General features: G+C 40.0%; 1 protein-coding gene across 1 annotated transcript in view; it reads right to left on the bottom strand.

The window, feature by feature from the left end:
* MACC1 (MET transcriptional regulator MACC1) overlaps positions 1-24,533 on the bottom strand; it is a 32,755-nt gene extending 8,222 nt beyond the window's left edge. Inside the window, exons 1-3 of the mRNA XM_075746050.1 lie at positions 24,353-24,533; positions 4,593-4,707; positions 227-2,265 (exon numbers count right to left, since the gene is read on the bottom strand). Of these exons, the coding sequence (XP_075602165.1) occupies positions 227-2,265; positions 4,593-4,707; positions 24,353-24,355 (2,157 nt within the window). The 5' untranslated portion in view covers positions 24,356-24,533. The remainder of the gene's footprint in view (positions 1-226; positions 2,266-4,592; positions 4,708-24,352) is intronic.
* Positions 24,534-26,420: the final 1,887 nt, after the last annotated feature.

The following is a 26,420-nucleotide window of genomic DNA, read 5'->3' as shown; positions in this document are numbered from 1 at the left end:
TGAAACATTTACAGAACACTGTTTAGCAGTAATTCGTCAAAGTATGATTCTTCATGAGAGTCTGGATGTAGTTTCCATCTATGGGTGTCTACAACTTTTAATAATATGTTCAGGTTTGTAAAGATTCCCACAAGGTGCAGGACATGTTTTCTTGTTCACACATTACTACTGAGTAGTTTCTTGGCAATGCATTCCCAATAACCAAGTTAGTTCATGCAATACTTACAACAATGAGCTCATAAAGAAATAGTCTTTTTTTTTTGTTAGCATGGCAGTCTTCCTTCATCCTCTTCACAACGTGCGCGACTCTCTCTGATTCTTTATCAGCATGTGCCTCATTAAAGTCATCCAAAGACATATGTGAATATCCTAGCACTTCAGCCAAAGCTCTCCAGTCATAAACGCTCTCTGATACTGTAGACAGAACTACTGAGTAGATGTAAGTCAGTTTTTTGAATGGCAATGCAATTTGTTCAACAAGATTCCTGGTTGTTAGCTCACTATCAGCAGTGTCCATAGCTTGTTCTTTGGAAATCACTTTTACATTTTTGCAATGTACAAGACCAATCTTTCTTCTGAGAACTCCTACGTACCACTCTTTTATTTTAGTTTGTCCAATGGCTTTTACTTTATCTTCACCAAGAAGTGCTATTGTGTCCCCTTTAAAATATTCTAGCAAATAGTCAATCTTATTTTGACGCAACACAGTTTTCAAAGCCACTCCGTAAGTATTAACACTCAAAGTTTTATCTTGAAACTTTGGATATTTAACTGTTGGTATTAAAAACAAAGGTGCAGACTTGATTTCTTTGCGGTTTTGTAAGCGCTTTGGCCTACTGATAATTCCACTTAATTTTGGAGCTGGATCAGGAGTCGTAACATGGAACTGCATTACTCGGCTACTTTTTAAGATTTTAATCTGAACAAGGAAAACAAAGAAATGCATCTCCCTACATCCAAGCATGGAAAACAGGAATTGTTGGCGGACCATTTCACCAGCTTTCAGCTCCTCCTCTTTAATGTTTTTGCTTTGGTCTTCCATCTTCACTTCAAAATCTGGATCACAGGATACCAAAGAAATGTTTAGATCTTGTGGCTTTTCAAGCAGAAATGTATGTTTTCCCCACAACTGAAACACAACGGGAGGCATACTTTTCCCCCCCTTTTTTATATCACAAATTGTGAGTTTTCCTGGAATGTAGTTATGACCAAAGACTGTAAAAACTGCTGTAAAAGATGGATGAATATATTTGGGACCATAAATTCCAACTGAGACCGTTCTATGAACATAGTCCCAGACGTTAGTTGCTGGAGGTTGGATTTTGTTTGCTTGTACAGCAATCACTGCATACATCAAGTGACTTAGGTCCGTTAGCTTCACTTGTATGGTATCTTGATAAGTGTAGCAATTGTCTAGCTTCTTAAAAGGCCCTTCTTTATTGAGACTAAAAAAACAAACAATATCACTCATAACTTGGCTGAGTGGATCATTCTTCACTTTAGCTGCAACTTTCACCTCTAGGAAAATGGCTTCCCTCGTGTTGAGGTTGCTCAGTGTAAGTTCTATCAGAGGACTCACGGTGCTAGACAGCTCATTGTTAAACGACGATGGAGGGTTAAGGATAGCCTTTAAACCAACTTCTTGGAATTCCCCAGGTAATACATGACCCACAGGGACATGAATGTTGATATCTGAGTCAGGTAGCTGTACTGAACCCCCTCCATGATTTAGTTTACAAACTACATGAATGTCTGTAGCTTGCGTTTGTGCCCATCCAGGACTATGGCTCATGGCTTCTAAATCTAGGCAAGACCGGGTGAGTTGTCGGTGACTCAACCAAGCCATCTTGTAGGCTTCACGGTCATTTTGAAACCATGTCATGTCTGAAGCTATAGTTTTTTGAGGTGTTGTCTTGCGAGGATTAAATCTTCGGTTATCAACAATATCCAGGAAGTCAGACACACTCTTGGATCGTCCAGATCTTCTTGCTGAAGACTTTCTTAGAAGACAATCAATATCTAGCTCATCACCTGAGGAAGCCAAAGAATCCCTGTTGCTAGAAACTTTAGAGAACATACAAGGGTTTTCTTTTAAGATTGAAAGGTATCTATTATTTTCATTTCTATTTGAAGCAGCTATGTCATATACAAAAGGATTGGAGGCTGACAGTTCATTCCAGAAAGGATTAGTCTTGGAAACAGCATGGGCATGTTTGAATACATCAGACCAGTCAATATCCAAATCCAATTTACTTTCATTGACATCTGTTTAAAAGAAAAAACAGAAGCATTTCCTAAAGCACAGAGGCTGAGACATTCCATTCATTTCCAAATGACAGTCCGTAAAGCTAACAGGTGACTAAATTTATCCTGCTAAAATACATATAGATCATTTATATATTTCTCCTTCAGGTTTTTAAAGAGTATCAATATTGATTTCTAAGCAGTATTAAGAATCTTTGTAATAGAAAGTGCTAACAAATCAGTGCTGAAGGATGCAAAGCATCTTCTGCGAGGTGCTGATCATTATCAACTCCTACAACTATTAATTGGCATCAAATATGCTAAGGTTCCATAAGGTTTAAACTCTTACATTCCAGTAATCTTTGGCCTCTTACAAAATGCTACGGATTTCTTTCCTTTGTGTCTAACTCTCTGCAAAGATTAAACAAGTACTGTTTCATTTTTTGAACACTGTAGATAGTACAGATAAATGCATTATTCAGGACCCCTTTTCACATTAGTGCACATGCATTTAATTGATAACAGTACTCTTACAATTTATCTCAGTGTGTGTGGAATTTGTTATACTAGCTCCCCATTTCAAAAATTCATTGGTATAATTTATAAGGTCTAGTACAATTTGAAATTTGGAGATAAATGTTTTTCGTGGCTACTAATTTTTCTGACATTGCACTTAAATAGACAAATAGGGGTGTATAAGAGATTTTTAAATGTGTTTTCTAATAAAAATACTCATTATTAACAGTAATGTCTATTTGTTCTGAAGACAAGATGTCCTTATATTTTATATTAATAACTGTTCACAGAAACTGTTTTATAGGTTGATTAAGACTCACATTTCCTGCAATTAATAGAGTATCTGTAATTTTTTGTGCTAAGGGTTTCTATTACTTCAGTTTGCTGTTATTTTTATATATGCAGAAGTTATATGATCCCTTCTTTGTACATCCTTGTAAAGAATTTTGATTTTAGACGGAAAATTCAGGATTTCTATTCTTTCAGCATATCTATATACTTCATTATTACACTTTCCGTAGTACCTTCCATCTTCAAGGTTAGTAATTATAGCTCAATTGCAAGAATCACGGTGCATTCAGTCACAAAAAGAAAAAAATTTAAAAAAATTAAGAAAAAATAATTGCGATTTTAGTACTTTTTTTTGTTTGTTTCATTTGTCATGAATTGTAACAAAAAGCCAAAAGCATGAAGTTTTTCCACAGTTCCAGAAAAATCCTAAGTTGGAAGAGCCAAAGTGGAATTTACCTGCTTCCCAGCTGCCCATCTGGAAGGGTCTGGCGTGGTCTTGACAAGAGCCTTCCAGGTGAGCTGCCAAAGGGAGCGAACCCGGGGCAGCCTCCTGCCCCTCTGGCACCCAGCCTTGGCCAGGGCCACCAGACAGGGCTGGGCTGCTCAAGCACCAGCTGAAAAGTCCTTTTGTTTCTGCCCACAGGCCAAAAGCTTTCCCTGTGCTGCGATTCTATTACAGTCAGATCATTATTATCTATTAAAAAATAAATTAATCCCAAAAGAAACAGTAAGGTTTGTTACCTCATCCTAAAGGGCATGTTCCTACAGGAAAAGTCTGAGCAGAAAACTCTGGTAGAGCCTGAGTTATTAGGCTGGACACTTTCTCATGCCAACATAACAGCACAGATTACTGGGGTGCAGGATGTTAGCAAGGAAATAATTCCTGCTCCCCAACTCAGACAGCAACTGCCAGGTTCGCCTTTACTCACATTTGCTACTAGATAAAAAGCTAAGAGAATGCCTACCTTGTGGAGGGGAATGTTTTCTTAACGTTTGGGTTAAAATAGCAATGAGATTAAATCAAGCCACCCCTGTAGCCCCCTCGCTACCAAAACCTTGCCACGCAAACCCAACACACTGAGACTCCAGTTTTTAAACTGAGGTAGCTCCAAAATTACCTTGCCTTCCTTGTTCTTAAAACCCTAAATTAATGTAGTTTGGCTAAGAACTCCCTCTTCTCTTCCCCATCTCGACCCCCAGTAAACATACCCAAAATAGCATTTATTCATGTAAGATTAATAATTCCAGCTCTTCTTCCCAACCTGCCTGACCCACATTTGCTAGTGCAGGGGACAGAGGACTTCTCTTATTTGCCAGCAAGTTTCTCCTAGGCGACCTTGTGACAACCCCTTGTGTTCTGACTCCAGGAACAGCTATGATGGCCTAAGTGGTGCAAAACACAAGCAATAAAAAATAAATTTTTAAAAAATAGTGTACAGATTTTACAGAGTAGCTATAGCTCTTGACACCGTTAAGAGTTTTGCAGAAATACAGACTTTAAGTGGAGAGCCTTAGTACAGAAAATAGCAGAAGAGACATACTGTAGCTGGCTGAAGATGTCCGGTCATTCACATCAATCAAAGTCCCCTCTGACCTGCTCCGTGGAATCTCTCCACTGGTTAGGGAATCTGTTCCACTACTGGAAGTGCTCTCCTCCTAGGAAACAGTCAAACATATAAAACATCAGCAAGTATGTAATTTGAAAAGGGGGAAACTGTTGAAGAATAATTGAGCTTTGATCCTGTGATGTGACACAAATGAAAAAAAAAAAAAAAAAAGTGAAGTTATGGTTTATGAGAAAATTTATGGAGTCTGCCCAAGAGCATCACAATCCTGAGTGAGTGTTACTATCTAATTTGCAGCAAAACCACCAGATGCTACAGCTGCAGTACAATACAGTACTCCAGTCCATAGTGAAGTCCTATAACTCACATCATTAATTGTCTTGCAATTGGAACTGGGCCAATTGTACAATAACTTCCATTCAGAAGGTTTTGAATAAAATTTTTTTTTAAAAAATAAACATCTTAATTCCTGTTTTCAGATAAGTTTGAATCATTAAAGGGGAAAAGCTAGACCTGTTCCTTCCTTTGCCAATTAATATAAAATATTTCCAACCCTTTCTGCTGTATTATTCTTCCTATGTTCTTCTCTGAGTGAACATCAAGTCAGATTTTCCTTTTAGTCTGCACAAGAATGACTTACAGTACCCTTCTGCAGGGCCTGTGCCAGCACAGCAACAGCCCAAGAGAGGACATTCAGGTGTCTCTTCTTCCTTGTTCTGGCTACAAGTAGTTCTGTTTGGTTTTGACACACTTTGCACGTGGTCTGGGCCACACAACAGCTGTAAACCAGATGCTGTGGTTGAAAGAAAGTCAACAGCAAACCTATCGCAAGGGCAGGGCAGGAGGGGCATCCCTCCGAGGCGGGCAACGGGAGAATGAACCTCTCAAGGTACCACTGCTGAATGCTGTTTTCAGCTGCCCAGAAAGAGGAGTTGCAGGTCTTCAAAGGAGTATTGGGTGTCCTCCATGCCAAAGTTACTGTGTCCCTGAAACAGAGACTGGAGGAAATACAATCTTCTAGACCTTTCTGTGCAGGAAAGCTCATTATATTAGTGCTATAAACCAAGAGATCATTTATTGACTTTTCCAGAATGCTCTCACTGTTCCTATATGTAGTGGGGTATAAATTCTGATGGGTAATAGATAAATAGATAATAAATTAAGACATATGGTTAAAAAGAAAAAAAAATAAAAACAAAAAACCCCAACTAAACAAAAAAAAAAACCAAAACCAAAAAACAACCAACAATCAAACAACCCAAGAGGGGAAAAAAAAAAGAGAAATGGTAAAAAAGCCAGAAGTTTTTTTGGGTCCATCCACAGGATACAATAGTCAGCAGCCTGTTACTTCTGCAGCAGCAACTGCAGCCTAAGCAGATCTCATTTTATCATGTTTAAAATGGAAAAAAAAAAAATGCACTCAGCCTGGTTTTACTGTAGCTGTAAGAAAAAGGAAATTTCAGTTACAATTCTAGTAGGTGAGTTATGGGAAAAAGGAAGCATACCTTGTATCAAAGCATTACCAAATAGAAACTGGAAGCTTTCTGTTTCTATTGTACAATGCCATGGTTTAAGACATCTTTTTTTTTTTTTTCCACTGCAAATGTAAATTGGTACTTTTTGTTCTTCCCAGGAGAGCTACCTTCAGCTAATGGCAATCTGTTCAGGTGCTGATTTGCACTCAGGCAGGACAAAGGGCTGATGCCAGGCTAAGCCCCACTGTCACCCAGCCGCTCTGCTATCATAAGGCTGTACAGACTTTCACATTCCTCTGTTACCAGAATTCTCAGATGTCGGCCTTAGAAGTCCTGATTTCAGATATTAGTGACAGCTACCCTCCGAGACTAATACTTTGTAGCTTCTGCTATTAATACCCCACCAGAACCAAACTGTAAAGTAAAATGTCTCCTTAATCCCAACACCGTAATTCCAAGATCTGATGTCCCACACCCGTATAAAAATATCACTGTTCCTTCTGTCTCTGATAAGAGACAGTGTCTTTGATAATGTGTACAGATTCTTTCAAAGGAAATAAATTTTGCTTTGCTGCTGCATCTCAAAGTGTTGAAAAATTGAACCCATTTTATAAACATGCAAGATTTTTATCTCAGGCTTCTACTTCAGGGATTGGGGAGGTTTAATCACATCAGTGTGAGGTATCCACAGTCTAAAATCCCAATAAATGTACAAAAATAAAGTCTACTTTTTACAATACCAGTGTATTTGTTGCTGGCACTATTCTCTGACTGATGACTTATTGACCAATTGACATATGAATCTAAGAACAGTTCTTTAAATAGTTAAAACACCCACAATTATTTCAGTAGCTGTGTGAAGTGGGAGGCAGTAAGTGAGGACGAGGAAAGAGCACAAGAGTGCAAGTAGATGCACAGGGGCTAAAATAGGAAACCCTGGGGGAAGGGGGAGGGAGAGAGAAAGAGAAAGAAAAACAATCTCTTTACACAGTGGGAGTATATTGACAGAGACATGACAACAAGATTGCATATGGAAGTTTTATAAATGCTAAGAATTTCTGCAAATGGAATAAGCCATTTCCTAAAAGTTCCCTGTGGGAACTCCTTAAAACCTTCACCACTGGCCTGGCACAAAACCAAAAAAGGCAGATACTGAAAACCACGTTCAAAAATAAGCCCTCCGCCTCTCGAAAGCATTCTTTGGTATGGGAGCATGATGAGGGAGCCCTTGTGACTGAGGCAAGTCTTCAGGCCAGCCAAGAAGAGGACAAGAGAAGGGGGAAGATATAAACATTCCTGGGCAAAAGATGACCACGTTTGGTCAGCATGTCAAGGGATGTGGGAAATGCTGGGGACAAGCTGTACACACGCCATCGGGTACAGAGTTACATGATCTGACACCAGGGTTGGGTCCCGTCTCTCCTGTGTTCCAGCCTTAGCACTGGGAATGCATAAATCCCCAGTGCCTTTGTATGAGACTAGGAAAATAAGAAAACCCAATGGTCCCCCGTTTCCATGGGTACATTCTGTGGTAAAATAGCATTCCATACAAAACTTTTGATGGGCAACCCTATTAATTAGGAACTTACTTGGACAAATCCAGAAGAACGATTTTCCACAAGAGAAGAGACATCAATGCATGTGGGATATAAAGCCATGCTGATCAGTTGCTAAGGAGAAAGGTATGAAACCCTTTAGTTGCAAAAAGAGGGAATTATATATGGGAAGAAACACAAGCTAAGCTTTTCATTTGCTGTAGCCACTTGAGTAAGAAAGATGTAAACTGACAAGTGCTTAATGGTGCAAAGCATTATTTGACTGATGGTATGTCATCTCACAGTGTGAAGTGAGCAGGGAATGAAGAAGTGAAGAGATTGGAGAGAGATCAGCTGTGGAGGTGACCAGTGAGTGAACCTGAGTGACTGCTGAGAGAAATGGAATTTTTCTGTATGAGGGCAAGAAACAGTTTGCCAGGTGCACTCTGCTGTTCAAGCCTGGAGTGCATTGCCTGACCCATAAGAGCAGGGGACTCAGGACCCAGAGTGCTGCTGGCAGGCACATTGCACCACTGTTACAGAGGAAGAAAAACGCATTAGAGGAAGAAGAAAGTCTCAGGTAGAAAGTTCAGTTTCGCAGAAGTCAGGAGACAGATTTGCTGTAAATGGCATTTTTGCTGCATGTGATGCCTCCAGAATTCTCTTCCAGGTCTTTTAAAATTCAAGTGCACTTTATTTTTTCTTTCCAGTTTCTCTACCAAAGAAAACATGTCCTGCTGTGCTTAAAATAGTGATAAGGAAGAAAATTAAAAAAGCCCAAAAGCAAACACTTCCCCACTGCCTTTGCCCTCAAAAATGAGAGAGAACACATTCCTTTGTGGTTTTAAAGTATCAACATCCCAGAGCAAGGCACTAGCAATTTGCCTTTCATTCAACCTTAACCCCGTTCAGACCTCTTCAAAAGCAGGTTGTGTTAGCAGAGCTGTCCTGTGGTGGTGTCTCCCCACGGACACCTACATGCACCTTACGCAGACAGTGCTACTCAGTCATACCATTATTCACAGTGATTCATGGCCTTTGTATCCAGAGGATGAAGGTTATGCATTTGCAGAGACAGGACAAGCAACAGAAGCAGGTGACGGAGATGTGCCTCATTCCTCAGGCTCACTTTTAGCTGTCACGGGGAAAAAATACTTGCTAGTTATATAGGTTGGGTTGTTAGACTGACTTTACAAGTTTATTTCTGAAAAGGGAGTAAAGCATATTCACCAGAATATTACATACAGTGTTCCTGATCTGACCAAGTACTGAGTATACTGAATTATTTAAATTCTATGAAATAAAGAGAAGGAATTCTAAAGAGAAAGCCATACAAAGAAGAGAGATGGTTTCAGAAAGTACTACACATCATCACCAAATCTAAACCACTGCCTATTCTCAGCAGATTAACATGTTTCTAGCTAAACATAAGTTGCAGTAATAGGTCATATTTTAACAGTCCCTTGGTGCTTGTGGCCTGGAACAGCTTTAGGCAGCTCAGAGTTTGGTGACAGGCATGGAGTGAGTTTACCGATCTTTGGTTACAGGACGGAACTGTGGTACTGTAGCTAGTGATAGTAAAGGACAGCAAATGAAACCTTCGGTTGAAGTGATAAAGTCTTTGACTTATTCTCTTAGCCTAGTGCATGTGAGGCAGTCAAGGAAACGCAGCTGTATCTCATTCCGAACAGAGACAGAAATGGCTTTTAATGTTCAACCTTGAGAGATATCAACCCTATATTACTGACTTTACTAATGCTTGGCAGCAACCTTAATGCTTTAGTATGATCCTTCTACTTGTCACTTTGCCTATAATGATAGAAAAGCAATTAATATATCTAATAATTTACTCTGTTATTAAATAGTTGCCAAGTTTGGTACCTACTTTTTCAAAGTTCTGAAGATTTATCACGCCATGGGAACTGCAGAGCCATTCACACTCCTTCCTGACCCAAGGTTTACGTTTTCTGCAGATGTCTACGCTGCTGCTTGTAACTGACATAATCACTGCGCATAACACTTCATCTGAGCTAGCATTAAATGGTAGACCTAGTAGTCTCGGCACAACAAAAACGAGGCTTGAAGTGGGTCGTCCTCTCAGTAGATTTCCACAAGCTCACAAGTGGGTTCTTACAGCCTCTGCTCAGCTCTGCATGACCCAGAACTGACTGCTTCACAGCCCGGTTGGGGAACACTGTGCAAGCAAAAATGACTATACCATAGACACTCCTTCTACTCAGCATTCCACACATCTATGGTTCTAAAATTGTTTGTTGTAAGCATAAGGGCTAGAGCATTTATTTTCAGTCAGAAACTTTACATTTGGGAATGTTGCTTTCCAGAAGCCTGAAGAATGTGTAGTTAAGTTGTAATATTGTCTTTTGGGTTTCAGCTACCACTCTGAAATAGTCCATGGTTTCTCTTTGGTCTCATGAAAAAAAGAAGTATGTTGCCTTCTACTTATGTTACTAAATAACTTCGTAAAGAACAGGGAATGGCAAGTAAAGATGTCACTAACAAATGAATTAAAAGATTTAACTTTGTACCATTAAATTGCAATATTTCTTCTTTTTGCTGAACAAGGAAAAAATTTGTAAATTTATTAGTTTAATTCTTCTGTAAACTCATTTCCTTACCACCTCTCAAAAGCCTCTAAAAACAATAATAGTTAAAAATCACACTGGATTCTCACTTATTGTATGTAACCATACATACTTTGGAAGCACAGCTAGTTTCTTGACTTTTGGAGGTCCTATGAAAACACCTCTGGCTCCTTCACAGAGATTACAATACTCTAAGTTATTACTGACTGTGATGTCAACAGAGTTATTCCTTCAAAACAGGTGTTGAAAGGTCTCTGTAAGGAACACCTTTTATTTAGCAGTTTCATTAAACAGTAAAATTTTCCATTTCTAGGTGCTGCAAGTGTTTCAATGCCACCATAATACACACAACATTGCAGAGCAAAGGCAAAGCGTATATGTACCATGTTCTGCATGTAAACTAGAGCCCTGCTGCCCATCCTACTTCTAATGTTTGCTAGGATGAAACAAAAACCCCAACTGACAACATTTTTGAACAACCTAGGGAGTGGGACCAACTGGGAATCTCAAAATCTCTGCTAGCTATTTATATCCTTGTGAACTATAGCTGTGATCACGGGTTTGTAAGAACAGGGTATGTCCAAAGTACTCAATATATTATTTTGTTAACCCTAATTTCTTCCTCTCTTTCTATTAAATTAGACTTTTACTCACATCCAAGCTGCATGCAGAAGTTACACTGGGTCTTTAACTGAGCAGCTTACCTGTTAGTGGCAAGTGGAGATAAAGCCTTACACACCGGCACGCTACGTTGGCTTAGAGAGCACTCCTAACTCTGCATGGTATTTATTATTCCCTTCCCTGGGAAAGGCTCGTGTGTCTGCCTGTTAATGCCAAAAATCAGCTTTGCAGAGGGACAGATATGAGCTGTGGTCTTTTAGGGCAGGAAGCAGTGGTGGGGGACAAGAAGTAGCAGTAGAATTAACAGTAGTCAATGATTTACAATCTCAGAGCTAACTTCAAGGATAATAAAGGAAATGTCTTTTTTTGAAAAAACAGAAAAGCCTTTGTATGCCTCAGAGTCACAGGGGCTTTCTCTGACTTGATTTTGGCAACATCTTACTGTTTAACACTTTTACATTTATATATAGAAAATAGCACCTCTACTATCCACCCAGAAAGCAAGAAAAGGATAACAGTTTCCAGACAATCAAATCCATGTCAAGTAGTGAAGTAGTTCTTCATTAGAAACTGACAATCAGGCACGTATTAGTTACATGTTTCATAGAAATAATTACTTTCAAATTTAAGGGCTGTGCACAGGCAGGGAAAAAAATTCCTCTTGAATTTTAAAATTTAAATGTTTCATCTGGTCCAGTGATGTGATAACAGAAATCCTACATGAGCTGTGCTCTCTTCACAGCATCAGGGCAAAGCAGAACTCACCAAGGAACCCACCTGCAGAGAAGGGACAGTATTGTATTAGCTCACAGCTCTTAAAGTTCTTAAAATTCTAATTGTAATTAATATTAACAACAGATTTTAAGCACCCTTATCGGCCGGATATATTACAAACATGTAAGGTGGGTTTTTTTTTCACTATTTCATGCTAAAAATAATATAACAAAGTGATATGGCTGACACTATGCCAGGACCCAGTCTTGAACATCCAGCTGTAGGACTAAATTGCCCATCAGTATGTTAACCGGATACTAACACTTATTTTGGACAGATGTAGATTGAAGATGTATGGGCAAAACATGCAATGTGAACCTTGAAGTAAATTGAACCTGATATCCAGACACATACAAGGTGCCTTTACTCTTCTGGTGTTCTGTTTTCAGAGACAGAGAAGCGCCTGAAGAAAGATACTGTGGGACACTGCAGTGTGCTGTGCTTTTCATGAAACAGAGGAGTAGAAAGGTCTCTTTCCATAAGCATGACAGACTTTTGTTCCAGGGGAAAGGAAAAACACATCAGAAAGACTGCACTGTCAGGTGGACCTTTCTGTATGGGACCACTTTGGTTTGGCATTGGTTAACTTGGGGGAGAGGCAGAAAAAGAAAATAAAAACCAAACACACACACACACCAAAAAGTAAGTTAACATGTCAATACACATAGAGAGTTTGTTCTGCAATGTTTAAACTATGTCAGGAAAGCTTTCAAAATGTATAAACTAGCCAAGAAGAAACCCCAGTTGTGTGGGGCATGAATGGGGTGTACGAGAGGGGGACAGGACAGGACTCAAGTCAGTCACTTGTTCTATCTCTCCTGGGGAAAATAAAGGGAGATCGATACTGAGAGGGCAGAAATGATGGAAGATGTGTGACAAGTGAACAGCTCAACATGGAAAAAAATTAATAAAACAGGCAGCCACCTGTGTTGGAAAATAATTCCATTAAATATGGTAGAAGAAAGTAAATCCAATTGGCAAGGACTCCTCTGGTTGTCATTAGAGGTTAGTTTAGAGAGTTAATAACTGTAAGCAAAACCATTCTGCAGTGCATTCACAAACTACATTTTGCTCTACTTGACTGACCACATAACAGACACAGGGAATATGTAATAGCACAAATAGTATGGTTGATAAATTGTGATAATATTTACAAGGAAAGACTGATACCTATTTTTTGTGTATTGATCTGTTTTGACTGAAGAACTTGTTTAATAGTCCTTGGAAGCATAGCAAAGAGAGCATCAGAGAAGGAGTCTTAATCACAGGGACACTTTCCAAGGTATACTGCAGAAAATGCACTTTTTCTTTGTTGCTTTTTATGGCAATTATAGTCCCTAAAGTTTGGTTGGAACTCTTCTCCAGCAGCGAGACATCATCACATTTAAAACATTTGTGCCTGTGTTGTTAATAATAGGCTGAGCTGTCCATTAAGTTACACCTGCCAATATTTTAAAGTTATTTTTGACACTGTAATTTTGAAGGGAAGAAGGGAGGGGAATTTATAAAAATGTACTTCGTCCTCTAAAAGCCAAACCCAGTACCTCTCATTATATCGCAGACTCTCCCTTTGCATAACAATTACACAAGTTCTTGACAAGCAAAAACCCCTCTTATTTCTATTAAATGGGATTCATGTTTAAATGGATAGTTTCTCTACTAATGAAGGACATTTGGATCTCTGAATTGTACCCTTAACTACTTATTAATAGTACTGTTAACAGAATACTTTTACTGAAATAATATGACTGCCAGATGAACTCTAAAATGGTAATGATCCAGCAACAAAAAATGAAGTCAGAGGAAGATAAACTGCCATGCAATATCAGATCCCATTTAATAATCCATTTCTGATGGCAGAAGACTACATGTTTGAGAAGTCATCCTACATATGAAAATGGGGAAGAGCTGCTTCCACTGTCGCTGGTAGTTTTGTACCTGAAATAGGAGTGATTCTATCTTAAAAAAAAATAACAACCAAACATTAGTCTACAGTATCACTGTGTATCTTCTTCTAAAGGAATGGTCATGTTCAAGAAGATTTGAGACAAGTTCGCAACAAATTGTATGCCCTTATGTATTTAAATTTAGTTCTTAAATCTAGCTGCCTTACAGGCTCATTGATTTAACCATCTGTTCCTACCTGTTGAGAAGAGGGCATCTATACTTTTGTTCCTTACCGTTTGGTATGATAAGGAGAATAACATGTCCAATCTCATCCATTTTTATGCAGCAGTGACAGTCACTCTTCAAAGATTTTCTCTTTTCTTTTTCAGAGGTGAAAGTAAGAATTCTGTGAGATAGTTGTTCCAGGTCTCCTCTTCCTCCAGTCTCTATATTCTTTAAGCACCTTTGTTCCCTCCATTGCACCACAATGTCCAACTACCTTTCCAGCAGCAGTTCTCCCTCTGGTGATGCATACCATTAGCCTGGATGCAACATCTCAGTGGAAAGCTAGTTTTCCCATCCAGGAAAACCACACTATTATATTGTGATGGATAGTATTACCCACAGGAAGCTTTTTAAGGATGTGTTTTCCCTTGTCCTGCCTCCCTGGAGGGCTCAAAGGTAGAAACCATCCCTGAGGTTCTCACCAGCCTGTTGGCTTACCTCCAAAATCAATCAATGAACTGCTGGCAGAACAAATCAGAGAAGTCCCCCATGTTAGCGCAGGCATTCCTATGCTGACTTTAATCTCCCATTGTCTCTATTCACCCCCAAAAGCAACAGAGCGGCTCCAGCTGGCACTTCCTAACAGCCCCACCTTCTGAGCCAACATCACTGACTTTTGGGGGACAAAAATTTGATGAAACAGCTGAGAGAGCTGTAATTGCTCAGGAGTAGCGTGAGCAGGCACTATACACAGATGGGTGCCTACCCATTCAAGAAATCTTCCCCACTCAGCTCTATAACATCTTTCCATGCCATTTGCCATGAAGAAAGCACTTAATGTTATTTCTTTGCATTTAATATGACAGTGGTAAGAAAAGAGAGAAAGCATAAAGCTGTTGCTTCCTTCTTTCTTACTTCATGCCCTAAAAACCACACAGGTGCACTGGCTGCGACACTGTGTTAAAGATGTGGAAGGAATTAGCATAGGACAGAAAATGAGGGGGTCAGTGGCTCAAGCTCTGTTATAAGGAAGACTCTCCACTCAAGTCACACATCAAAGGGGAAAAAACCCAGAACCAATCCCTAAATTATCATAAATTTCATCCTTTTAGACACAAAAAATAGTCAGTTTAGTTGAAGAAATTTTTTCATCTGCCCCAACAAATCTGGCTGATACCCTCAAATGAAAATAATGGCTGTAGTGATGCAGTTACAAATTGCTCGGAAAGTTGGACTAAACCCAAACTTATCAAATTCCCAAACAGTGCCTCTCAGATAACCCTGCAGAAAATCTTCAGGAAAAGGATTCAGAAATGCTGTGGATTATACTCTATCAGTTCAAAATGTGTGCCTAGTTTTTTATTTCATTTATTCTGCCTCAGCAAGCTTTACAATTTTTCACCACAGCTGATGTTATTGCTTTTCTAGCAGAAGTGGAGGGCTGCAGATCAGTAACTCTTAGATATAATCAGAGCATTTCAGTATGTTTTCTCCAGCTTCTCCCCTGGTCTGTCCCTGGTTCCTCCCCTCCCCCTTAAAAAAAGCCCCCACAACTCCAGTCAGTCCTGCACTCCTTCAAGAATTTTTACATGCAGTAAATTCATTTTCACTAATATAGCAGTCTTTGCAAGACCTGGCCCCTGTTCAGCTTTGTGAGGATCCTGGTGTCAATCCTTTGTTTTGCCTCACCTTTCACAGACACTGAGTATGCTCACCTTCCAATTTCATACAGACTCAGCAAGCTCAGTATTTTATTCTATTAAGTCTCTGAAAAGACTGCAGTTCTTTGACTTCACTGGCTTCCTACACAGAAAAACCCTGGGCATCATTCATCATCCAAAACCACCTCTGCAGCCACATGATGCTCCATTCACTGGAAAGAATAATCACCTGGTACATGAAATGAAACTGCTGGCTTTTGTCAGACTACAGAAGTAAGGTACAGAAAATTGATTTAAGACCACTAGGATATTTAAACATCATGCAAAACCCCATTAATTTCACAACTATAACTTTGAAAGGAATTTTTCTTGTGCTGCCTAGAGCTGAGGTTTTTCTGACAGCCAGTCTTGCAGGAGGGGAGGGTAATGTCTCCCTGCCGTGGAGAACTACCAACCGTGTCGCGTACATTGGCTACAGCAGATTGAAAGGAACAGACAACTGTCTCAAATATGGCTAAACAGCCCAGGGCACAAAGTCCCCACGGGTACCAGCACAGGCCATTTTATTTGGAATCAATGCTTCTATAAAGATGGAGTTCCTCTGGCTGGCCTGTTTCAGTCTGATCAGTAGTAGCAGAGTAACATTTGCTTCAGACAGAAAGAAACCAGGTACAAGGTTACAAGTGAAATAAGCTGAAATCCAGACCACACTTAAAACAGCTTTTTAGTTCTTTGACTTTCCTAGTTAGGAACCTGAAGGCACCTGCCATGTGTTAGCTCAGAGAATTCAGCCTATTCAGCAACACCTTCCAAATGCCAACCCTAAAAAACACTTCTTTTTTGTTTCATCTTCATAAGTTTACTGTCCTTGCTCCATTTGTACTGAAATGTGGGAAGAAGCATTCACAGCTTTTCCAAAAGGTCACTGACTTTGATGATCAAAGCATTTCCCTACCCATCTCACTTCCTTGGCAGCAAGTCTTGCGTTTTGCACCTTTAACTAGGTCCTACCTCACACGATAATAAGGGTTCAAAATGTGTGTTGTGTTACATGAAATAATGCAGAATCATATATGTAAAATTCTACTGTTTGGGTTTTTCCCTAACCAATTTTGTTATTTTATGGGTTTTCTATAAAGAACAACATACACAACACATTTACAGTGCAGTTGAAAGACTGTTTAGATCCTGGCCATCACTGTCAGGGGTTCATTGATTAAAGTATGCAAGTGTCATAATGTGTAGATATCATTTTAACGTTTACCTTATAAACATCAAATCAAACACACACCTTGATGTGTGATGGCAAGTTACTCTGCTTAAGATGTTTTTCCTTGGCTGCAGTGAGACAGGAGACTCCTGTTATATCTCTTTGCCACATACACGTGTAATCCTGGCTGTGAAATTTGTTGGATTTTCAGTCTCCCTTTTATGGCAATTATTCTTCTATGTTTCAGGTCATTGACAATAATATGCAGATATTTGCAGAACATAGGATTCTCCAACAAAGAGCTGTCTAGTACAAAAATGGGGGGGGGGGGGGGGGGGGGGGGGGGGCAAGCATGAGGTATGAAAATCAAAACTCAAATTAAATATGTTCTGCTTCCAAAGCTTCATCTAAACTTTAATTTGGCAAGCATTCTTGGAAGTACATGGTCCAAATATTTTCCAGCATGAAGTTAGTTTAGGTCGGATCCTGACAGATCACAGTCCAGGGTTTTATTTGTATATGTTGCTTCGTCTGTAATAAACAGAAATGTGTACCACTTTGCTCAAAACTTGAATCATCATGATCTAAAAAACTTCTATAATGTAATGTTTTTCTGTTAGCTATTGTATAGGTATGTCACCAGAAGTAAGATGTATCTGTCAGCAGATCATCAGTAAGAACATGCAAAGATATTTGTCTAATTTGGTGCAAGTTCTAATCTTCAGAACTTCAGGAGATTTTACTTCACACCAAGCAGAAATGACCGTATGCCCAGTCTTGACAAACATAGCTAAACAGTTTATTCTGTTGTGAAAGTTAGTCCAGATCATTTTATTTTACAGTGCAAATTCATCTCACATTGCTGATTTCAGCAGGATTTTACAATGGTAAGTCAATGTCTATCATCACCATTCAGTACGCTGAATCACTAACGTCCACACAAGTAATTTCTTTTTAAAGTTCTTTAGAGATTAGCATTAAATAAACCTAAGGCTTAACCCGTAATCTGTATGTGAACTTTTCACCTGAAGGGAAAGAGAGTGAGCTTTCTCTCCACTTTCTCCATCTTAGGAGAGAGGTGTCCCTGCCCCTGTCCCAAGAAGAATGGGGCTCGAGACACACAGATTTTGGCACCACAGGCATAGAAGCTCAAAACCTGGCACCTCTTACAGCTGCCAGCCTATTTCAGAATCACTAAATTTGATTTATTCACAGATTTCAAAGCCAAAAGAAACAAAGCGATCATCTTTACTCTTCTTATGCAGATTCAAGGCCACAGGCTTTTACCTAGTTGTTATTGTGCCAAGTTGAATACTTTTATTGAACTGAAATGGTTTAAAAACCAAAATAATCCCATTTTGAGCCCCAGAGCTGATGTTTATATTCTGTTGGGACCCAAATTAGGGTTTTCTTTTACTTTTTCATTTATATTCTTGTAGAACTAGCTGGAATATCATCCCTCTGCTAAGCTTTGTACAAATACATAGCAAGCACAGCCTGGTCACAAGGAACTGATTTTTTTAATGCACAAGGCAAGGAAGGGCAGGAATGGGTGAAAAATAGAGACAGACAAGCTTACAGATGGAAAGAGTAAAAACCAAAGACATTGATAGCCACATTCCAGTGTCTTCCACTCCTACCATAAGAACTGCATAAACATGCACTAACCCCTTAAAAATCCGCTGCAAACAACTTGTCCCAGACCACTCAGGAAATCAGTGACAGAGCACAGGATGTGTGAGTGCCACGGGAAGAAAACTGCCACCAAGGTTAGGGCTTTGACAGTAACTGCCTAAATATCACAAGAGCCCATCTCTGTCCCAAAGTGTTCACACCCTGAAAAGGCAATTAACTGGGGAGCAAGACAGGTATTCATAACACCTCCTGACAGCCTTTGGCATTGCTCGGTTTGGCCTCCCTTTCCAGCTATGAGTAGAAATCGTATCTCAAAATCAGATAGAAGTAAACAGTAGCTACGTGTAACAGGTAGCAGAAAATTACTGCACACACCCCACACACTGTTTTCTGTCTCCCATGTTTTCATTTATCTGGTAAAACAACTGAGCAGTAGCCAAACTTAGAAGTCTGAGATCATTTATTACTTTTTTTTTTAAATAATTTTTTTTAAAAAATCACAGTGATGGTGAATGCAACTTCCATTAAGTTCAGACTTCAAGCAAATTGTCCTTCTGTTTCTGCTACCATATATTACATGAGATAAGGAAAAGTTGAGGGAAGTTCTTACTTTTCTGGGGAGCACGCCAGTAGTGCCTATAGTACATCCTACCTGTATGTTTTGTGACTGGAGTACAATCATTACCAGTAAAAATACTCCAGGGAATTCCAAGGTGCGAAGGGGTCTCTTACGTATTTTCCAGATTAGTAGCACTTTTCTGCTCAGCCATATTAGCAGGCACCCGACAGTGTGAGCCAGGCAAGTAACTGTGGGTGGGATCCAGCTGGCAAAGCATGAGTACCTGTGCTCTGGCAGACAAAAAGGTAACTCTGAGAGCCATCAAATGCACCTCCTGCTCTTCACTGATGAGATAAAGAAATTAAGGTATTTATGTTAGGATGATGCATGCATTAAGCACTCAACAACTAGAATCACACACACCCATCCGAGTCCAAACACTTCTGAGTGTTCAAAAAAAAAAAGGAGTTATCTCACTGGGGAAGTTACACTAGCTTCCCACACTCTCCTCAAAACTACATGGAATTTAACTTAGAGGTTTTTAAGCTTGGTTCCATTAGTGTAACCCATGTCGTGTGTACCATCTAGCTGTAGGACTAGACAACTTTGCTCCTTGTCATCTTGTCCTGTATATGGTAAATTATATAAGGGTACAGGTCTGAGTTTAGCTTTCCTCTTCTCACCTCTTAAGACAGATATTTTGAACACTTCAATCAGAAGCTGCTTCTGCTGAGAACTCTTAGATATTTTCTTGGAAAACTAATAAGATTTTACAAATATATTTGTGATGTTATTCATTTCACTTGATGGTTGTATATAACTTATGGGAAGCAAGTTAACAGTCTCAGTCCAGAGCTGAAGAACTAGTGTCCACACTAAAGAATAGACCAGATTTCAAATAGGAAGAAGAAAGAAAGAAAAGAAACAAAAATAAAAAATCACTGAGCAGAAGAACAAACTGGCATTACTCATGTTCGTAGCACTATAATTTCACACAGAGCAACAGGTGACAATTTGTGCTGCAGAAATTAGGGCAGTACTATGAATAAATTGAGAATTCTTGTCTCCCTGCTGCGTCACACCCCTCCCACCTTTACAGAGATCCTGTTAAATTAAGGCTAGTGGATCAGACGGAGTGAACTCATAAAAAGGTTATCATCACATCATAGGCTTTTCTTCAGGGCTCAGAGTTGGTATTGCATGAGCTCATGTATGAATAAAAACAAACCACCTAAAAGTCTTACCAGCTGCCCTTCCCCTCCCCCCCAGTTATTTCAGACAAAGTAATTTCCTTTTAATTATGCAGCTTAGTACATGTAGAAATACAGCTTATTCCCCATGTAAATACATATCCAAAGTATGGTCCCAATTAGATCACAGGACAAAAATTAAGCTGTAGGATTTGCCACTGATGGGTCACAAGCTTCCAGTCTACTGGTGAAACTTTTGTATTTTTACAGAGGTAGGCTCAGGTGGGAACTCGATCCACTCCTTGTCAAGTTGTTGCACTAATGTTTTGTGATACAGCCTGTTGCAGCCAGTGGGAAAGGAGCTGCTTGCTTTGGCATGATTGCACGATGACTGGCACAATGGACAAGCAAAGCTGTTGGCAGTTCATATTAGTAAGTAAAGACGCAACCTGAGTTAATAACATTATGTCTAACTAAAGGTCAGTGCAGATTAAAGTATGAGCCAATACATTTTAGAATCAATTTAAATACTTGTGAACTCCCATTTAATGCAGGGAAGTATTATATGCCTCCATGGAGGGAGTGACAGAGATTAAACAATTTATTCAGAACAAGCCTGGGATAGAACCAGGGTCAAAGCTCTGAAGTTTTTAAGGTATTAGACAACAGACAACATCATCTGGCATCGCGCTTGAGGCTCAGCCTGCTTTTGGGGATGCCATCTGACTGGGTGGCTGGCTGTCTGGCTGGTCTAGAAAGCAGCAGCCCTACACCTCCTTTGCATCAACACTGGTGCTTATCTGGTCTCACTGGGAGCTGGCCCAGGCGCAATGAGTCAGCGTTCACCTGCGCTGGCCTGTGGGAAGTAATGGCAAGGGATGAGAAGTGGGACTGCCCCGCTTGGCAGCAGGTAGCCATTACAGTGGCTTAAATGCAGTGCAAGAACTTACCCAAAGTAAAATGGCAGCTCCCTATCTCACAGGTATGTTGTAAACAGGAACACAATGATTATTAAGTACCCTGAGTCTCCAGTGAAGGCAGACTTCCTCTAACAATTCAAAAAGATCCTTTGCCCATCAGGAAAGCTGAAGAAAATGGCAAAGAGATTCAACTATTTACATTTTGGATTCAAATAATTGTCATCCAGAGTCTTTTGTACATATCCCAAGCAGAAGACCTAGAAGAATCTCTTCTGGGCTGCCAGAACACTCACTGTGCTTCCAGAGCATTTGAGCCTGCAGAGTCACCTGCACAGCAAGGGGGAGGCAACATTTGGGGGTACATAACGCAGCTTTCAATTAAATAATCAGGTACCTTCCTCCTGCGCAGGCTGGCTTACGAGGTGAAGCTCAGCTCCGCAAGGAAAAGACACCTGCTGTTACAGAAATTAAGCAGTATATGCCTCCTATAAAATTCCTTGAAAAGGATGTCTGGATACATCCAAACCGAAAAGCTTTTCCTCTCCACCATGAGGACACCAAACCAGACCCCAAAAGTCACCTGCTGCAAGCTATAAAACTTTGTTTCAGTTTTGTGAAGTTTTCAGTGGTTCAAAGTCTTGATTCAACTTCACTATCGCTCCTTGGGAGGGAAGTGCTCCAGTGCCTCCGCTTTTTGAACTATACAATAGGCGCTTTGAGTAAATTCTGGAGGGTGGGACAGGAAGCTCAATGGAAAGTGATTGCTCGCAGTGTTTGCTCACAAACCAAAATTACTGAGGTTACTAACACCAGAGCAGACTATGAAGAACTACTGGAAAGCTTAGTGAATGGAACAGCATAAAATTAAGTTTGCTGTAGATAAGAACGTGAAGAGGTGCTTTTGGAGGAGCAATTTAAAATTACTCATACACGTTGATTTCTAAACTATTTGTAGTTTCTTAGAAAAAGTTTAAGCATGATCCTCAGCATTTTAATAAGGGTGTTTTCTCGATGTGCAGAAATGCAAATAAGATACTAGTCTGTACTGAGAAGCCGATGAAAATACAGTAAAATATTACAAAGCCAATACACACATATATATTTTCCATGAGTATATGACCTTACCCTTACTCCAGAATTCAGTTTCTGAAAAAAAAACCCTATCTCCTTCTGAAAATACAGAGTTGAAGGAAAAGAACTGAAAAGAACTCAAGAGAGAGGGTAAGAGATGAAAGGAGAAGGCTTCCATAGAAGAAGTAGTTAAAAAGGTAGAAGGTCAAATTAGGCTAAACTTTTTGTGGTAGCAGCAGAGTATTGGAACGTCAGGAAAGGCACGCTGCCGAAATAGCTCCTTTTCTCCTCTCCAGCCATGTTCCATTTCCCACTTGTGGGATCTGTGAGGTAACTTAGGATCCTATGCACTATTTTGTAGGAGAAGGGATGGAAGAGCCTGTAGTTCCAGACAGAGCTATGCTTATTCTTTTACAAATTCTTTTGCAAGTACGCACCATAGTTTGGGGTGCAGAAGTTTGCTGTACTGCAGCTGCCACTACCGTAGAGCTCAGCTCTTTAGACAGGACATCCTTTAGAGACCATCAAAGTAGGTTGACTAACTGGCTGTTCTGTCCAAAAAGCCAGTCCTTTGGCTTAAAAAAAATCATGGCAATGTGATTTATATTTTTTCATTGTATATGCTTTTGGTTTTTCTTCCATCTATTTTGTATTCACATTTCAAGGGTGGACTTCCCTGCAGGCGCTTATGCCAAAGTTTACAGTAGCATAAACATGTGAAGTTTCTCAAGGAGCTTGAGTTTATATATTGTGGAAAATAGAGAGGAAAGGCATCCAACTTCAGAGGTAGAGAATTTCAAAGTTTTTTCCCTTGGATACCCTTCACAGAAATCCCTCAGATACAGTCCACCAAACACAAATATTCCTGGGCCACAGGCTGAAAATCACTATGATAAAGAGTTAAAAGGAAGCTGAATAACAAAGCAGTGTGCAATTGAACCAATTAGCCATTCTCATAATAAGGAGAGGAAGGGGGGGAAGAGAGACGGCACAGCATTTTAAACCAAACATTTAAATGCTCAATAAGGTTTCTATTGCAACATATAATTATGCTGTTGAACACATTCCCACAGGATATTGTTGTACTATATAGTTTAGTGAATACGACTCTAAGTATTCCTCATTTTTAATGTACCCAAGGTAAACACTATTTTACGGCTTCTAGCGTGACAATAACCAGCCTGTACTTGTGTTGTAAATCCCATTGTACATCTCCCACCCAACACAGACACTGTGCGACTGGTTTCAGTGTGTAAAATCAGCGTTGGAGCATTTTGTGTTAACCGCTGTCAAATACATGGTTTTGGGCTAGGGAAAGTGTTGCCAGTGTGACAATTTGCACCTCCCAAGATCTACTCAGTTCAAATGATCCCCTCTTTCCTTTCTTCCCTCTCTGACTTATTCAGGGGGATGCCTATTGCCATTTCATAGTAAAGTCAGTCAAAAATGTTACAATTTTGAGCTGTCTCCTTAAAAAAAGAAATCTATATCAAAGAAGAGGTGTTACTAGCTGAGTGGTAGTAACAGGTAGGAAGAGAATAAGAACAGTTTCTTTCTTGTCTTTCATTTAAATGTTTCTATTTTTAAACAGACCGGTCAGCTCTGCTTGTCATTTTTTAGCCATAAAGGGAGTTGGTTCAAGGTCTGTCAGCATGATAGGTCTTGCTTCCATGGAGGTCTTACCTCCATTTAGCCTGGAGATATTACCTTTCAAGGACTCTTTTAATAGAGAATGAATATTTTAAAGTTCAGAAGTATGTATGTTCTTTAAACTCTCTTTTTCTGATTTCTAATAGCTGGCTTGTTAGCAGGGAGGATCGTTATGTGGTGTTCAGCACCCTGGCACACTCCTGATCCCCAACTCACAAAGCCAGGGGCCAGTCCAACTGCTGCGTACGGGAAGATGAATATCTCAGTTCACACAGTGCTTCAACAAAACTGAACCAACCAACCAAACAAAAAACCCCAACAAAACAACAACAAAAACAATCCAAACACCACTCATGCACACACACACACAACCACAGTGGCTTATTTCACAAACAAAAAATGCAGAGAAGTCCAGCTTAATATTGGTTGATTTAAAATTGTAAGAGGTTTACCACTACTTATGCTCTCAGGAAAGGCATTCACCAGCACTTAGCAAGTTCTCATCCCAAACCACCCTAAGTTACAATATCGTGCAATTCAAAATGTACATAGATTCTGCACCTTATTCAGAGGCAGCTGGCACTGGCTATGGCCAAAAAGAGGAAATCAGACTGCAGCATTAGTACTAAATGAAAATTTACACCGATATTTCAGCCCTGCCAAAGTATTTTAAACAAAATCAGCAAAATATACTTGAAAGAAAAAAAAAAGCAAACTCACCATTATGGAAACTAAGAGCTTTCTCCTAGATCCAAATTATGTTGTCGCTCAAGACATCAGCACTGTTGAAGAAGTACCTATTTTTGCTTCGGCTTTGAAAAACTCCAGCGTGCTCAGGGTCTGGGTAGGTGCTGGGAGCATACCTGGTGCGCCTCGCTCTTAGGGGTGCTGAGCAAAGCCTTCTGGAATGTGCAGTCTAGCAGGTACCTGGCACTACTTGTTCAGACAGACAGGAGGGAGCGATGGAACTACATTACCCACAATTGCTTTCAGCTCGTTTATGATTACACCTGAAACCAGGAGAGGTGGTGTGGGAGTTTTGCCTTAGGGAGGAGAGATAGGCACACACGGGAAAGAAGAAGGAAGTGCGCGCTCCTTGTGTGCTGCTGGAAGAGAGTTAGGGTTTTTTACTTTCACACGCCATGTTGCAGATGTATTGAGCTTGCTGGGTGGGGGACAAAGGATGGCTTTCTGATAAAGGTCAAGGTTAGAAATAATTAGATTTACAGGCAATGAATACAGTGACCAAAATCGGTGAACCTGTATGACCGGTTTGGGCAACTCTGTGCATGTGACAGAATCAGGCAACTGGGTATGAGGAAGCAAGTGAAGGAGGGATGGCAATGGCCTGAGAAGACATCTAGAGAGGAGGGAAAGCAGAGACATTCGGGAAGGTGGGAGGCAAAGAGTTCTTTTTTGGCTCTATGAGCTTAAGGAAGTAACAAGTTTTCCCAGATGTTACATTGCAGGTGTTTTTCTCAGTGATTTCAGCATTTTGTAGGAAAAAGTTGATAAAGATTAGAGGGACAAAGATTACAGCCACAGAGAGATAAGATAAATGGTCTTTGTGCCAGGAATGTCATGAGGAGTTGGAGAAGAGATAGTTTGCCTGTCCTGTTGTTATTTTCTACCTGTGTTTTTGTGGCACTTAGGACTCACAGCTGAAACTCCCCTTTGATGAAAGGAGGCTTCGCAGGCTTTCTAAGCCTGCCTCCAAAAAGCTGAAGCATAAATCAAACAGGATGAAAAAATGGAGAAATCCAGGTTGTTTGTGGAGGAGATAGTGTTGGTGGGCAATTTCCACCAAATAAGCTACTGACCAAAATAAGTGGTTTTGTTTGACCAGGGCTGGTAGCAAAGTGGGGTCAAACTCGGCAAAGAGTTTCATGTGGAAAAAAATGAAGTTGAAATGGTGCCAACACTATTTAAACTAAATGGTCAATCCATTGCAGCACCGTTCAATTCCTTCAGAGAACTGAACACTTTCCCTTCCCCCTATAATCCAGAAAACAGCTTTTCCCACCTGACCATATGGGATTTTGTGGTGGGAATCTCTTAGGAATGCTAAGTATTAATGCTTACGTTAATAAGCATTTTCATGTGTTTAATTAACTGCACTGTTTGTGTACAGAGGAAACCCACATGCTGTGCATGCAGCAATAGCAGATGCTCGCAGGCTCATTTGGCAATATATTTTTCACATTTTTTGTTTGCTAGGCTCAATCCACTTCTCATATATGTTTCTATCATTGAAATCAATGGAATTTGGGGAGGAATATTTTGGGACAGAAGCAGGACCTATGAAGTTAATTTTGAGATGGAAAGTTCAGAAGCTGGTACCACACGTGTGTAGGAAGCCCTGGATGAAAGCTGGACACTACGGGTCGGTCCATGTGAACACAGTGACTAGTGTGGGGAGAAGGAGAGCTGGTCTGCAGCAACTCGGGCTGCCAGCTCGAGGTCTTAAGCAACATCACAGGATACTTACCTCACTTTGGAAGTGGGTGAATGCCGCCAAGCCACATCCTTTGGCTTTTGCAACCTTACTGGTAGTCGTGGCAGGATCCTGGAAAGCTTGGGAGCATAAACAGTCACATTCTGGCTCGATGTAACATAACATATGTGGGAAGTGGCAGCCATGTCTTCACTTTTCATTTGATTACAGTAAATGCTTTCTACTTCACTGATTTTTTTCCTTTTTGTTTGTTTGTTTAAATAACTACATATTTTGACGGCTAAACCTAGCAATGATTGCAGGGTCAAAGGACTCACTTAGGTTCTGTCTGTA

Source organism: Balearica regulorum, chromosome 2 (genome assembly GCF_011004875.1).
Source record: "Balearica regulorum gibbericeps isolate bBalReg1 chromosome 2, bBalReg1.pri, whole genome shotgun sequence".
NCBI classification, from domain to species: domain Eukaryota; kingdom Metazoa; phylum Chordata; class Aves; order Gruiformes; family Gruidae; genus Balearica; species Balearica regulorum.
The sequence above is the reverse complement of the archived record's forward strand: the minus strand, read 5'-3'. Positions and strand labels throughout refer to the sequence as shown.